This window comes from Balaenoptera acutorostrata, chromosome 3 (assembly GCF_949987535.1).
Source record: "Balaenoptera acutorostrata chromosome 3, mBalAcu1.1, whole genome shotgun sequence".
In the NCBI taxonomy this organism is placed as follows: Eukaryota; Metazoa; Chordata; class Mammalia; order Artiodactyla; family Balaenopteridae; genus Balaenoptera; species Balaenoptera acutorostrata.
This window is the reverse complement of record NC_080066.1, coordinates 165,569,080-165,584,352: the sequence shown is the minus strand read 5'-3', so window position 1 is coordinate 165,584,352 and position 15,273 is coordinate 165,569,080. Positions and strand designations below refer to the sequence as shown.

General features: G+C 45.0%; 1 protein-coding gene across 1 annotated transcript in view; it reads left to right on the top strand.

Moving 5' to 3' along the window:
• Positions 1 to 13,924, top strand: part of KCNK10 (potassium two pore domain channel subfamily K member 10) — a 137,008-nt gene extending 123,084 nt beyond the window's left edge. The window contains exons 5-7 of the mRNA XM_007188715.2: positions 6,201 to 6,387; positions 10,385 to 10,527; positions 12,392 to 13,924. Of these exons, the coding sequence (XP_007188777.1) occupies positions 6,201 to 6,387; positions 10,385 to 10,527; positions 12,392 to 13,012 (951 nt within the window). The 3' untranslated portion in view covers positions 13,013 to 13,924. The remainder of the gene's footprint in view (positions 1 to 6,200; positions 6,388 to 10,384; positions 10,528 to 12,391) is intronic.
• Positions 13,925 to 15,273: the final 1,349 nt, after the last annotated feature.

The window sequence follows — 15,273 nt, the reverse complement described above, 5'->3', positions numbered from 1 at the left end:
AGTCTAACTCAAAAGTTCAAGTATATCTCTTTCTCTTCTGTTTTCTTTGTTTCTCAAACAGAGAGGTACAAGCCCAGCTGAAAGGCTTCTAATACCTCCAAAACCATTAAAAAAAAATTTATTTATTTATTTATTTTTGCACCACAGTACATGGTCTGACTTCCTTCCCCGCTTCATAGTGGAATAATTACTGAGCTATCGCCAAATTAAAAAAAAAAAAACATGGTAACAGAGTTGAGATGATTGGGGTCTTTGAAAGAACCAAATAAACAGCATCCCCTCTTTCCCACCCAAGGTATGTACCAGTTGAGAAATAAGACAAAGGAGATGACAGATTCCAACCTAATGTTACTATGTCCCCTCAACACTGGAGAATTTGGCTTATATTTGTGGAAAAATGGGTTTCCTAATACAACCTGGGAATTAGACAGGAGATCACAAGGGGGTACTTCTTGAGGGCAGCTTGTTCCCGAAAGGAAGAAGAGAGGAAGAGGCTGAGTTCTCAGTTCTTGCATCAGAGTCAGAGGCTGGAGAGAGGCCTGTGTGTTACAGCGTGTGGAGCCCCATGAACAAGGGAAAAAGCAGCAGGGATGGGAAGCAACACTTTTTCTATTCGGGGGCTCTTGTGTCTTGGCTACTGTGGACTGTTTGGCCAATGAACTATGACCTTGAACCCTCGTTAGCAAAGGGAGGGAGAAGAGTGAGTCTACCTTTCAGCTGTCTGTAGCCTAGTTACTGTAGTATTATTATTATATGCTTGTGTGTGTGATGGTGGAGAGGGCATTTTTGGGTGGGAACATTGCTCATGTTGCTGCTGAAATCTGGGTAAAATAAATTTAGAATTTGGATAGGTGAGCAGCTGGGTGTGGCATCTATCAGGATTGCCAGGAGTTACTCTGTTGATGTGGCTCATCAGGAGGTGTCCCCATCCTCCTCTCCTTACCATGGGCCTGCCTTTCATACCTCAGTTAAAGAGAAGGACATTCTTCAGCCATGGTTACAGCTGGGTGTTTCCTCCATTGGTGTCATCACTCATGTGTTGTTCTGATTTCTGGGACATAGCTAACAAAGATCCAAACATCTTCTATTACAGGTGGCACACTTTTGTATTCCACTTACAGTAGCTACAAGAATATTCCTTTCTTCTCTACCAGGTGATATTTTTAATCACTGGGATGTCATTAGGTAATAACTTTGCCTTCAATGGTCAGACCAGGGCTGGGCACCATGGACAGCACCACAAAGACTGTTTTTGGCCAAAGACTCAGATGTTCCCACCCTGCCCCAGCCAACTAGACTTTGTGTGCATGAGGAAGGAACTTTCTCTCTTTTTAACTCCTGTGTCCCTTGCAACTAGAACAACCTCTGACATGTAAAACGTTCTTAAAAATTATGTGCTGAATGAATTACCTGGTTGAATTTTAAGTGCAAAAAAATCTTGTGTTCCAATAGAGAATTATCTTCAAATGTTAAAAGCCACGGAATTTTTGAACAGAAAACTTTCAAAGATTTTAATTAAACTGTTCTCGGAGTGGAACAGCTGAGAATTATGATTATTTCTGGATTTTAATTTTTCTTCATCCCAGGTGCACCTATGTTGGCATTTCAGTGATAAAAACAATTTAATTGTATACACCAAAAGCTTTTTCAAAAACTTTGCATGGCCATACCAGCAAAGCACTGAACTGGCCAAAAATCTGTTGGGTGCTGCAACGTGGCTCAGAGTCAGATGTTAGATATAACTTTTTTTTTTTTTTTTGGTATTGATACTATCCTGCTTTTGAGTAGGACATTTTCAGTAGGCTCCACGGAGATTTTACTGCACGATTCTTACTAATGTGTGTTTATAGTATCTGTGCCATGGAGATTATAGGCAAATGGTGTTTAACAGCTCTCCTCATAGTTCATAGAATTGCTGGTACTACACGGCTATTCGTTGTGATGTTGAAACCACTAGTTAGAATTGGACTTTTAAAAAATAAATCTTTGTGAAAAACATAATAGTGTCAGAAAATAAAGTCAACTCTTTTGTGAGGCAGCTCCTATTATCTTTCCATTTTGAGAAATCATTCTCAGTTCAGTTGTATTACCATGGTGATGTGTTTGCATTTCAACAAAACAAAACTGAACCATAAACTAGAGCTCTGCATGTCTAGCTCCTGTCCTAGGGTTTTTATTGCAGTGTCTTTATTATTGAATAAAATCCCCAATGTCCTGGCTAAAAATCACAGCAAATAGACAGTTTCTCAGCCATACATAACAATCTGGATTGCTAATCTCAGAATTCTAAGAAATCTCATAAAAGTGAAAAGAAGAATAGATATTAGAGAGGGGTAAAAAATCAAAAAAGAAATAGTCCACAAATGAACAGAAATATACTTGTTCTCTAAAATAAGATTGTGGAAGTAAACAAACAGGGGAAGACCACTATGCTTGATGAGAACTGGATGTGTGGCTTAGTCCTCTGAGGTCTGAAACAAGTAAACACTACCAGAATTGTCAGCACATGCATCCTCTCTCAAAGGAGAGCTCTTAGAGCTGGCGCCCCTGCCTCCCATTTATGAAATGTATTTTGCTCTTTGGAACAATTGCACATAATTTTGACAACTAAAAGAACTGTACAGGAGGTGTGGTTTGAGTTCCTCAAAAATTCCTACAGTTAGTGCCAATCAGACGCAGGAAATAGTATTGCATGATACCATTTGCATAAGGAGAAGGAAGAACCACATCATCTATTCTAATCAAAAAAGTGTGAAAACAAGATTTGGATAGATATGTACAACTATTCTATCACTTCTGCCCAAATATTGTATCAAACCATCTCTTCCCAGATAGCAATTTTGTTAGCCTAAAAACACATTAGCTCAGTCAGATCTGGGCTCTCACAAAGCTTTTTGCTAGCTGCTCTGCCTACCGGTAAACAAGCAGTGGGATTTTGCCTAGCAACCCCACCATGGAAACACAGCTTGACTCCCTAAGTGGCGGGGGAGTTAGGGAGGTGGTTCAAGGAACCCAAGGGCTGTGCCTTTCAGGGACCCTCTGCAGCTGGTTCCTGACGCCGCAACCATTAAAGGCAATTCTTGTCAGTTTCACAAGGATGATGAAAAACTTGGGGGAAATTAATTAAAAGGCAAATAAAAAAGCTTCCAAGATTGTGAGCTGAGACTGTCTGAGAGCTCAGTCCAGAGTCAGCACAAAAGAACCAAGGGAGAATGAGGACATTTTTCTTATTGAAAAGGAGGTAATTATAGGAGATAATGTATCCAGGAAGGGAAAACCAGCAGTGACCACCTGAAGCTAAACAAAGATTATCTTAAGCCAGATGTGAGGGAACATTCCTCAGTAGCAAAGGGCAACATTAAATCCGGGAATGCCCACATTTAAGGAAAGCCTTTAACTTTTACATCAGAGATGATTGCTAACAATCATCAAGCATTTAGCTGGCCCTGTGCTGAGCTTTTACACACTTGTTTAATCTTCCAAACAATCCTATGAGGTGGATTCTCTTACTTCCATTTTTAGAGGAAGAAACTGATGCACAGAAAAATTGAGAATCTTGCCCAAGGTCACTCAGTCATTTAGCAGCGGGGATGGGATGTGTCTCAAGCAGGCTGCCCCTAGACGCCAAGTTCTTAAACACCATTTTACCGTAGTAGTGAATGGGTGCAGAGCTAATGAGGATAAGAAGCCCAGAGATCACGGGATGACGTGTTTGTGGTTCCAGCTTGAAAGCTACAGTTTCAAATGTTCAATTAAGGCAACTGTTTTTTTTTTTTTTAAGTGTCTAGAGGGCAGCAAAAACATGAGTATCCAGAATAACAGATATTGCCAAAATCTTACACCCATATTTCTTCCTTTTATAGTGAAGTATGGGTATACGCGATTTCATACACCTACACACACGCACGCGCACGCAAGACACTTGATTTCGTAAGTTCCTAAAATACTCTGATGACTAAATTCTCCAAGGATTCTCTGAGCATCACCCTAGGATGTCTGGAGGAAGCAGCCCAGGGACGTGTTGGTTGGCTTGGTCAGTGAGAAGTGGTGAAATGTTTATCTTGCAGATAAACTCTCCAACAGATGATGCAATTAAGACTCCACCATCTAGCCTTTGTTACACACCTTCCTCTCCTCTACCAAACAAATGCTGTCCAGTGCCATCTTCCCTTCTGCCCACCTCCTGGAGCCTGGGAATGTCTCCAGCTTCCTCCGTCCACGCTGCTCTCTTTTGCCAGTCTCAACCTCATTTGGATTGCAGTTGCATTCGCATCCTAATTTCTGACTTAACTAGTGTCTCCCAAACATTTAAGTCACTTTAATGTCATCATGCATTTGAGGAGGACGATTTACTGAGGGAGAAAATGATGTTCCCATTGCCGGCAATTAGATTAACTTAATGATCTATGGTAAAAATCTCTTTTTGGGCTTTGGATTTTTGTACATGTTTACAAACAAAGCTAGGCTAATAATAACTAATTTCCTGGATTCTCAGAGGGGCCTTAACTGCCCTCTCTAAGTTCTATAATATCCTATTTGGAAATTCATGAAATGGGTAAAAACATTCCTTGTGGTTCTCAGGTAATTTATCTTGTCACAGTACTTGCATTTGTGAAAAAATCGTGTTTTCATATGCAGTTTCAAAAATATCAATAAATTATCTTTTTTTTTTTTTTCTGATGGCTTTTCTGAGGAGATGGGGAGGGAACTATATAAAAGCATGGATCAATTTCTTTTTTCCTGTTCCCACTTTATATACTGAGTACTCTCTTAGGAGTTGGAGAACTTGACTCCTTTTTATAAAGGATTGTATGTCTTTAGCTTTTCCTACGAATATTTAGGGGAATATACTGATCCAGGAACTGGAGTGTAAATAGTGCTGATTGAGATTTGTGCAAATAAATATTCTCCACTATTCCTATCATTTACCTGCCCATTCCATTCTGCCGTCTTGAACATGCCTGGGACTCAGGACCCCAGGCCGGTGGGACGGATGGTTTTGAGGCATGATTACAGAGAAGAGCAGCCTCTTCCCTCCTTTTCCAGCTCTTTTGTCCCTTGGCGTTTTCCAGTGAAGAGGTGCTACTGATGTTTGTCTCCATAAGTCAAGGAGGAAGAGGAGAATGAGAGGAAGGGAAACAGAATCATCATCAACCTTCCTATCTTGGAGACCTAGTCATTGCCTAGCATTTCCTGGTCGAGCCGAGTGGCTGATCGTAGAAGAATCTCTCTTGACCATTTCTGTCCTGGGAAACCTGGCTGACGTGACCCTGCTGGGATGAACGTTTAGGAATTCCTGGACAGTGACAGGATCGCTCAGTGACAAGTTTTTATTCTCAGTCTTCCTTCCGAGAGGGGAATCAGGAAGGCCTATTCTTCACGGAGGGTAGTCTGGTTTCTTTCCTTAGGGGAGCACTCTGGCAACTTTGAACTGGTGAATCATTGAGTAACTTGAAAGTCGGTTTCCATCACTGCGCACCACACTGAGATCACACCAGAATTCGCATCTTGGCTCTGCCCCTAATTAGCAGCATTTTATGCAAGCTCCTTACCCTTGTTGGCTTCTTTTTGCATCTGTAAAATGAGGTGTATGAATGCAAAGTTCTCTCGGTACTCTGGAGGTTCTCTGCTCTCTAAGTTACCGGAAGGCAACGACTAGAAAAGAGATGACATGGTGAGGATTTCCACGACGTAAATGTGTACTTTTGCAGAAACTCAATCTAGGCAATGTACAAAGGTCCAGGCACTCTGATGTTAAATATATATTTATGATGGTATGTGGCTTTGGTTGAGTAATGGTGCTAGGGTCCCCTGATGACAGTCTCTAATGGCAAATTGGGAGCTTTGAGAAGACCTTAAGGGATTATTCAGTTTAGATGCAATGCCAGTGTTGTCTTGAGTGCCATTCAATAGGACACCAGTGTGCCTCCAGTCTATCTCTGGACTCCATGGGCATGATTCTTTTGCTAAACCCCAAGCTAAGTGGGGTTTCTTGCCCAAGGACCCCTAGACCCCCTGAAAACTTCTGAATGTGCATTTGTCTAGGAGAGGGTCCACAGCTTTCATCAGATTCTCACAAAGCTGCCCATGACCAAAGAGAGGTTCAAAGCCACTGATGTTTTTTTCTCTACCTCTGTCTTCCGAATCCAGGGTGATGGAGCTGACTTGCCTATCTTTCTTTCTCTTTTGCTGTTCTTTAGAAAAAGCAAGTGAGTCAGACCAAGATCCGGGTCATCTCAACTATCCTGTTCATCTTGGCCGGCTGTGTTGTGTTTGTGACAATCCCCGCCGTCATTTTCAAATACATTGAGGGGTGGACGGCCCTGGAGTCCATTTACTTTGTGGTGGTCACTCTCACCACGGTTGGCTTTGGTGATTTTGTGGCAGGTAAGCACCCTGGGCATCCCAGTTACCAGGGCCCTGGTGGGGAAGATATTCTGTTGGCGGTGCTTTTCCAAACCGTGAGAAAAGATGCGGGAGAAGCAAATGAAAAAGGCTCAGCCTCACTGCTGCTGTGCCCGGGCTTGTTTCAGACCCGTGGTCCTGTGCGGTGTAAACAGCAGCAGGCCGCTGCCTTGAAAGCAAGCCAGCCTCTCCCTCCCCAGGTTGCAGATTGCCCTTATCACCGTATGAATTATGAGTGAAGTGAATTTCTCTTTGGATTTTGGACTTCTGAATTGTATTAAGGCTCCTTGAATCAATTGATAAAGGCTGTATTAGCAAGTGGCAAATATGAAACTCTGGAGAAATCAGCATAGAGTCTAGTCTGCAGTGATCTGCAGATTAAGCTGCCTGACGCTGAGGTGAGAGCCACTGTCTCTGCAAAAGTTGTCCTGGGCATGTCCGGATGCAAGGCTTAAGACTCAGGTGACTACCAGGAACTGAAAACTGCCCCAAGGGAATATAATATTAGAATGGATTCTGCATGAATGTATATAGGAGAAATAGCCTTCATTGTAAAAATAAATGCCAATGAACTGTGCTTAAGGAAGCAAAAGAAAACCACCATCAAATTCATCTAGGGACTGGGAGCTTGAAAATTGAGATGAGATCTGACTTCTTACGTGTACCACTTTCCGAGTGTGGTAGGAAGGCAGGAATAGAAGGAGGAGGCCATCTTTCTCTTTCCTAACGGAATAGTTCTAGGTGGTCAGAGAGTTGATCATTTTCTACTTCAAGAAGTGAACACTCTGACCAAGCAACTCTATCATAAGTTATACATTTATAGAGGACAGGGATCTCCTCTCCCGGAATCTGGAAAACAGCAAATTCTGGAGAGGGTGTGAAGGCTGGTCAGCAGGTGCATGGGTATCTCCAGGTTAATTCTGGAGTGATTTTGTAGCTATTCCAACTGGGAAGATGAAGACTGAAGTCCACTTTGTAGAAAGAGCAGTTTTAATTTTTTCTTCCTTTTTATTGGCTAAGGACTAAGAACTGCAAAATCAAAGTGATTAAAACTTGTTTACAAAGAGCCCGAGGCCTGGGACCCCACCAGTCTGTCCTCATGCACAGTGCTGAACCATTGTGCAGCTCCTCAGCTTGGGCAAGAGGTCACTTGATGCCATTTGATGAGAGGCCTGAAGCTCTGGAAAGACACCACACAGAGAAATGAGGGAAGTAAGAGGACCACTGTCTGGTTAATTCCTTAGCGTCCTCCATAGCTGCACTGTGGGAAAACTCAGCTGAGGTTCCGATCCCAGGTAAACACATGTAACGGCAGCTGCAGTTTAGAGCTATCTCACCAACATCTTTAAGTTCCCCAAAGCATCATTTGCACTCTGTTGTGCTGCACAGCCCCCTGTGCTAACAGTGGCCTGTCTGGAGGACCGTCTTCTGGAGGGCACTTATGGTAAACCCTGCTCTCTAACCAAGTGCTCAGTTCCATCTGTCAATCTGTTCATCTGGGGCACAAATAGCACAGCCTTGGGAATATGAGATTTAAAAAATTACTTGTGATTTAAATTTATTATTTATCCTTATGAGCCACCATGGGCTGTGACCACGTAGCTCACACCAGCACACTTGACCTGATGTTTACTTACCTGGTAAGGGTGTGACTGCCACTACCACTGTTTTTTTTTTTTTTAATGATCTTTAACAGTGGAAGATTTTAATGGAGCAAATGGGCAAATCTACAGATAAACACGGAGAATTCTTAGAATGTTTTAAAGTCTGTTTTTGTTGTAACTGGGTGAGAGAAAATGGACATGTTTTCCCCATGGGTTTTTGATAACGGTGGTTGTACCTGTAAATATGTCTCCCACAGAGTACCTTTCTTTTTTTTTTTCTTTTAGTTTTTATTTTATATTGGAGCAGAGTTGATTAACAATGTTGTGTTAGTTTCAGGTGTACAGCAAAGTGATTCAGTTATACGTATACATGTATCTATTCTTTTTCAAATTCTTTTCCCACTTAAGTTATTACAGAATATCGAGCAGGGTTCCCTGCATAGCACTGTTTTAATTCCCTTACTCACCACAGATTACAGAGCCATATTTCCTTTGTCCTGAAGTCTCCGCAGACTCGGGTCTTCTATAATTCACGGTGCTGACTGCAATTGGACCAGGCCCTTCTAAACTGCAGTTTCCAGGGCTTACATAGACCAATCTGAAGAATGGCATGCCTTAGAACACTGGAAGTGTGTCACAACCTTTTGGCAATACTTTTAAGAGCAAAAGGGAAGGGTGCCCGTCATTTAAAAAGATACATTAACAAGAGCTGATCGTTGCTGTGATTTGACAGGGCATCAATTCAGAAATATCTATCAGAACAGCGATCACCGTGCAGGATCAAGTGCTGGTTTATTTTGTAGCTGACTCACCTTAGGACAGTCTAACAACATTACAAGCATTTTGGACCCTGACTGAGAGCACACACCGAGTTCTGCATCCCAGGCTAGCAGCTGATAAAGGAACAGGCAGCCTTGTTCGCTAGCGCGCCCTAGTGACAATCTTTTTTGGGTGATGGTGACTTGTGAAGGTAAATATTTATTTTTAGATAGCTCCAAGGAGAAAGCTGCAGAGTTCTCTAGCCTAGCGCAGAGATGAAATGAACCTCAAACCCCACTTAATGTTGCAGAAACTCCAACTGTATCCTAGAGAAAGCTGAGCGGGGAGAGTTGCCCGAAAGGGAAAAACAAGGCAGCTACACCAAACCGAGGGGGGGGGGTGGTTTGCTACAGAGCCCTTTAGCAAAATTTGGAATTCTAATTTTAAGAAGTGGCTGTAGCTATGGAGACCTCGCGGGCGGCTTTGCAAAGTGGGTTTGGTCACCCCGAAAAGAGCCACAAGCCACAGTGCCTGCCCAGCTGCCTTTGGGAGGTATTCTTGATACCATAAGAGCTCAGTATGGATTCAAGGATGCTAGATGAGGTTACAAACATGCCCCACTGGGAAAGTCCAGTGATCACCCACCATGTGGTACCGTAATTACCAATCCATGGCTCAAGTTGGTTGTCTTAGAAATGGCCACCTGCCTGCTTCAGTGGGCAACGACATCTCACAGGGTGAGAGCAAGGCTGGAAGTTATTTCATGGAGCCTCCTTACTTCTTTAGGAGAGGGGGCTGGGCTTGGAACCCCTTTTGCATGGCTACCTTAGGCAGTGCCTGTAGGAGGCCTTAGAATAAATAGGCTAATTACTTGGAATCATGACTGGTCCTTTCAATGGGACAGCCAGTCAATGCAGTCAGGCAACTAGTCAATTTGGTCTGATGGATTTTTACTGTAATCCCTATTTGTAAAGGGATTGAACTAGCTGGCCTTGAAGGTCCCTTTTCATTCTAGCACGGTGATTCTAATTGCTCAGTCTAACTGACCCTATGGATTAGCATCATGTAAACACCATCCCTTGGTTAGCATTAAATCACTATTGCTTGGGTCCGAGTCTCAGGAATACCATTAAGTCTAATATTACTTCCATACGTCTACTCATCTCTTGGTAAATGCATGTGTGCTTAAGAAGGAAATGGTTCCAAGAGTTCCAAACCATTCGGGATTATTTAATGATATTTTATTTTTATTAAATTTAAGGCAGTTTAAGAAAAACTTGACACCTGGGCCTGCTCTGTTGTCCTCTAATTCAAGTCATTCATCGTCAAGCTCAGGTTTAGACTAGGTGGATCAAGTTGGCCACTGAATATTTTTTGTTATGAGTATTATGGTTAGTAGTCAAGATTCAGAGGAAGTTAAGCCACACGCCAGGCTACTTTAAGGAAGAGACACGTCTTTTCCTTGCCATCCCACCGATGTCACATTGTGTATTACAGCAAGCCTAGTAGCTGTTAGATGGTGATGGACAACATTTCTGCCACGCAGACTGGGGTATGTTTGCTCTGCGAAGACCATATGCTAGATCCTGGTTAAAGTAACGTTTGGTTGTTTTCAGGGGGAAACGCTGGCATCAATTACCGGGAGTGGTATAAGCCCCTAGTGTGGTTTTGGATCCTTGTTGGCCTTGCCTACTTTGCAGCTGTCCTCAGTATGATCGGAGATTGGCTACGGGTTCTGTCCAAAAAGACAAAAGAAGAGGTAGGACCCCCTTCCAGATTCTGTGAATGTTCCTGAGATCAGATAAGCTCGTGTTAAGAATTACCTATCTCTATTCTATGGGCTAGACTGTGTCCTACTAAATGGAGGGCTCCTAGGCTTCCTCGTTTTGAATCCTGCAATTGTTTTAAACGCCAGGCTAAATGGAATAGCAGTTATTTCTGGATCCTTTTTTGGCAGGTGCGAAAATCTGATGACCCACCAGCCCACAGCTCCTGGAAAGACTAGTAAACAACAACTTATTTTTAAAAAAGAAATGAAAAGAAAAACAAACAAACATAGCAGAGGTAGATTACAGTTGAGGGAGGTGTGCAATTGTCCCCAATCAGCAAATATGTGAAATTTTCTCAATTCCCTATGAGACTGAAGTTACTGAACTGTGGCTGGCCATGGGGAAGTGAACTCAAGGGGTCCCTTTCACTTATGCACCCTCTTGGTTGTCAGATCTGTAGAAACAAGTATATCTCTGTGGCCAGGGGCGCACAGCCTTTCCTTCCTCAAATAAATGTGCATGGAAACCTACACAGAGGCAAGAAAAGGAAGGCATAAGGAGGAAGGGTAGATTTTGCTTTTTAAAAAAGATGTCCACGTAGTTCATCTGGAAAGAGAGGAAAAGAAATAAGAAAGAAGGAGGGCAAAGTAAAGAGAAGGAAAGTGCTAAAGAAAGGAAAGGAGATAAAACCCAAAGAAACACAAAGAGGGGCAACCTCTTTAAGGGTGACTGTTCCCTTCCCAGAACGCGGTCATTTGATGTGGAAGGCCCCAGGAGAGCGTTGTTGAATGGAGACATCTCCCAGATCACTCCTGGGGGCAATGCTTTAATTTTCCTGGCTTGCATAAGCCATGTCAATGCACTCTCCAGTCTGATTCCCCAGATAGCTAACTGACCTGCTGAAAATCAGCTGTAACAAAAGAGAAAGCCACAACATAAATACTGACGTTCCTCAATGCAAAAATCCGAGTTACTCATCTGTACAGGAAAGCATGAGACTTTAACTAATAGCCCTGCTGAAAAAGAGCCCAGAGATTTGGGATTGATCCTCATGCAAAACTTCACTCTAAGGCAGTGTGTTCTGTGGGCTTTGGCAGAACACGCCCCCTTCCTGCACCTTGACCCTGGAAATTTGGTTACCATGTGCCCTGGGGGGGGGGGTCTTCTTAAACCAGGGTTAGCACAAGGCCATAGCACGGCCCAGATATAGGGTGACCACCTTGACCCGTGTGCCCAGGACTGAGGACTTTCCCTTTTAAAAGCGGGACATTTCCAGGCTAACTGGGACAGGTGGGTCACCTTACCCAGATAGAGATCGATCTTGGAGGGACAGGGAAGGGCAAAGGACCTGCTGAACACCTGCTTTGTGTCTGCTGAACAACAAGCTAGATGCATGCCTGCCTCACGTAACAGGAAAAACCCTGTGAGCTAGGCACGACCGCCCCGGAGTTATGTTGGAGGAACGAGGCCAGACGATTAAAAAGGGGGCGGAAACAACGGGAACTCAGGCCTGTCCGACTCCAAACAGTGACCTCTGCCCCAGAATGCCAAACGCCTCTCCCTCAGTCACGGTCTCCAGATCTCAAGCTTCCGTCGGGTTCCCCAGCAGGTGTGCCTTCCCGAGCCACGTTAGACCCGAGCCATTCGGAGGTGGGTGTCTAGGCAGCAGGAAGGGCGAGGGCAGAGGCGGCCTCCCGACCCTCCCCGCTGGGCCATGCCGACCCCGCCCCGGCCTCCTTCCCGCGGGGACACCCGAGGGCTGCGCGCCTGCGGCGGATCGCCGAGGCGGGGTGGAAACGCGGAGGCGGGGCGGAACCGCCTCAGCGCGCGGCTGTTCTCCCGTCTCTCCGCCAGGTGGGTGAAATCAAGGCGCACGCGGCCGAGTGGAAGGCCAACGTGACGGCGGAGTTCCGGGAGACGCGGCGGCGGCTCAGCGTGGAGATCCACGACAAGCTGCAGCGGGCGGCCACCCTCCGCAGCATGGAGCGCCGGCGCCTGGGCCTGGACCAGCGGGCACACTCGCTCGACATGCTCTCCCCGGAGAAGCGCTCCGTGTTCGCCGCGCTGGACGCGGGCCGCTTCAAGGCCTCGTCCCAGGACAGCATCAACAACCGGCCCAACAACCTGCGCCTGCAGGGCTCCGAGCAGCTCAGCAAACACGGGCAGGGCGCCTCCGAGGACAACATCATCAACAAGTTCGGGTCCACCTCCAGACTCACCAAGAGGAAGAACAAGGACATCAGAAGGACCTTGCCCGAGGATGTTCAGAAGATCTACAGGACCTTCCGGAACTACTCCCTGGATGAGGAGAAGAAAGAGGAGGAGGCGGAAAAGGTGTGCAACCCGGACCACTCCAGCACGGCCGTGCTGACGGACTGCATCCAGCCGCAGGCCGAGATGGAGAATGGCGCGGTCCCCGCCGACACCAAAGACAGGGAGGGCGAGGACAACGCGTTACTTGAAGGCAGAAGCTAAACGGTAAGGACCCTGGACTTGACCGAGCGTTGTGGGTTTTGTTTTTTGTTGTCTTTTTTTTAATTCACCCTGAGACACGTGCCTTAAACAAGACTTCTCGTGAGTCGGAAATTACATAGCATCGGAGAGTCTATTTCACTGTGCCATAACGACTGAGAAAGCTTGCTCTGCCAAAAGGAATCAAAGAACAAGGGCTTCACTTTCCATCACGACCGACCGCAGGACACCCAGGGAGCCTTCGCAGGCATAGGAGGTCACGGCCGCAGAGGTCGAGGGCACGTCCCGGCGACGCGGTGCCCCAGTGAAGCGCCGCCCCGCTGTGGCGGGTAGAAAAGGGCAGCTATTCCTTAGACCAGCCGTCTGAAAGGAACAGGTGTGTCTTTCAAATGGAGTCATTTCCTGAACCTACCGTTAGTGATGTGTGCGCACACAGAAGGGGACTGGATTGGGGGGTGAAGTGGTACTTGTAACTTGGGTTAGAGTGGACATTTTGGAATGTTGCTCTGAGCTCCAGTTTTGATACAAACCGTTCAGTGCATACCTAGCCTTTCTAAGCTCCAAATGAATGTCCTTGGGACCCGGGAGCACCTGGAATTTGTTGGAAGCAAATCAGAGCACACATATTAAAAGGTGCAATGGCTTTCCTCATTACAAAAGAAAAAAACATCACAAACATATCACACTGTGGATACTACCTTAACCAATGACAGAAGCCTACTGAATTTTGTCTTTCTCACAGGGGCAGGTAGTCCAAAAGAACTTGCAAGCATTGGTGAAAACTCAGCCTCAGACGCTGCATGGTTACAGGCAAAAATCATGCATTTTCCTCAGTGGGTGCAATGGTGAAAATAAACTGGCTTTTGAAATGTTCATGTTCACTTTTCCAGTGGAACTTCTGTTACAATTTCTTTTGATAAGGGGGGGGGGGAATACCAAAACTATTGCCTTGCATGATGCCGGTGGCTTGCTGTTCTGTCTAGCTGATCCTAAATTTTTATAGACATCCTGCATGTCTGAGACACACCAAGGAGGACCATGGCATCATTCCATCTCAGGGCTTCTTGTCCCTTTGGGTGTCTTAGGGTAGACATAGTGATCCGAGGCCCAATCTTGCTATCTGCAAACAAAAGGAAAATTAATCCCTCAACCAACCCTTGTACAAGGAGATTGAATTGTTTTCATTGCTTGCAGCTTAAGTGCCATTATTGCCATTTAAAAAAAATAATACTTAAAAGAAGTATTTGAAAGATTTCACTTTCATGTGTGGGTGTTCCTTTATTCCGAAAGCATCACTTATTTTCCTTTGCTCCTTTCTCTCCTCGCACCTGCTAGTCACTAAAATTGGAACACCGCTGGGATTGATTGTTTCTAGGCAAACAGTAACCAACACGTGGTGATAATTATGATTGTTCCATGAGGTTAGAACATCCAGTGAAGGAAAAGGGGGAGTGGCTAGTCATAGGTTTGGAGAGGAAGATTCTAAGTGAATTTTTATCAGAAAGGGAAAAACATGTACTAGGCCAACCATCCTGTGTGTGCCTCAGCCTTTTTCAGAGTTGGCTGGCCATTATACTGGTTCAGACTTAGCTATTTGTGCCACACACTTAAGCATTTGGACCTGGCAACACTGGGAAGTTGCTGGTTATGGGCCTTCCAGGGTCGGTGCCACTGTTCGCAGATGTCACATAACTAATACCCAGAGTAGATTTATCACAAGATCACAGGACTAGCAGAGACTTCCAGAAACCATCTAATGCTTTCTGGACTTTCAGGGAAAATTATACCCACCACATCCTTGACTACTGGAACCACGGCAGACCTCTTTCTGCCCATTTCCCCAAAATGCACAGCTCTCCCTCGTCTAGAGCACATGCAGCCCTCCTGCCCCCCGCCCCCCCCCCCCCCCCGTTTTAAGCTCTATTTAAAGTTTTGGCATTGCTTTTGGGAAGGAGCCAAATAAGAATCAAGTTTGATGAGACCCCTCCTGTCCGAGGTCAGTTTCCGTTTATGCCTCCACGGGGCTGTGGCTCACTGGTGACATCCTGTGTCCACATAGTAATAAATAGACACTTGGAAAACGATGTATATGCGGGTGTGGGTGTTGGTTCTTACTATGGGAATCATTCCAGCCTGACATAAAATGTGTTTTAAAAAACTGGTAGATAACTGGGACTTTCTTATTCTGTCAAGTTAAAAGCTTCCTGATTAAACTGTCCAAGGATCTCATTCATTTGGGTTTCCACCCTCTGTTACTTGGTACC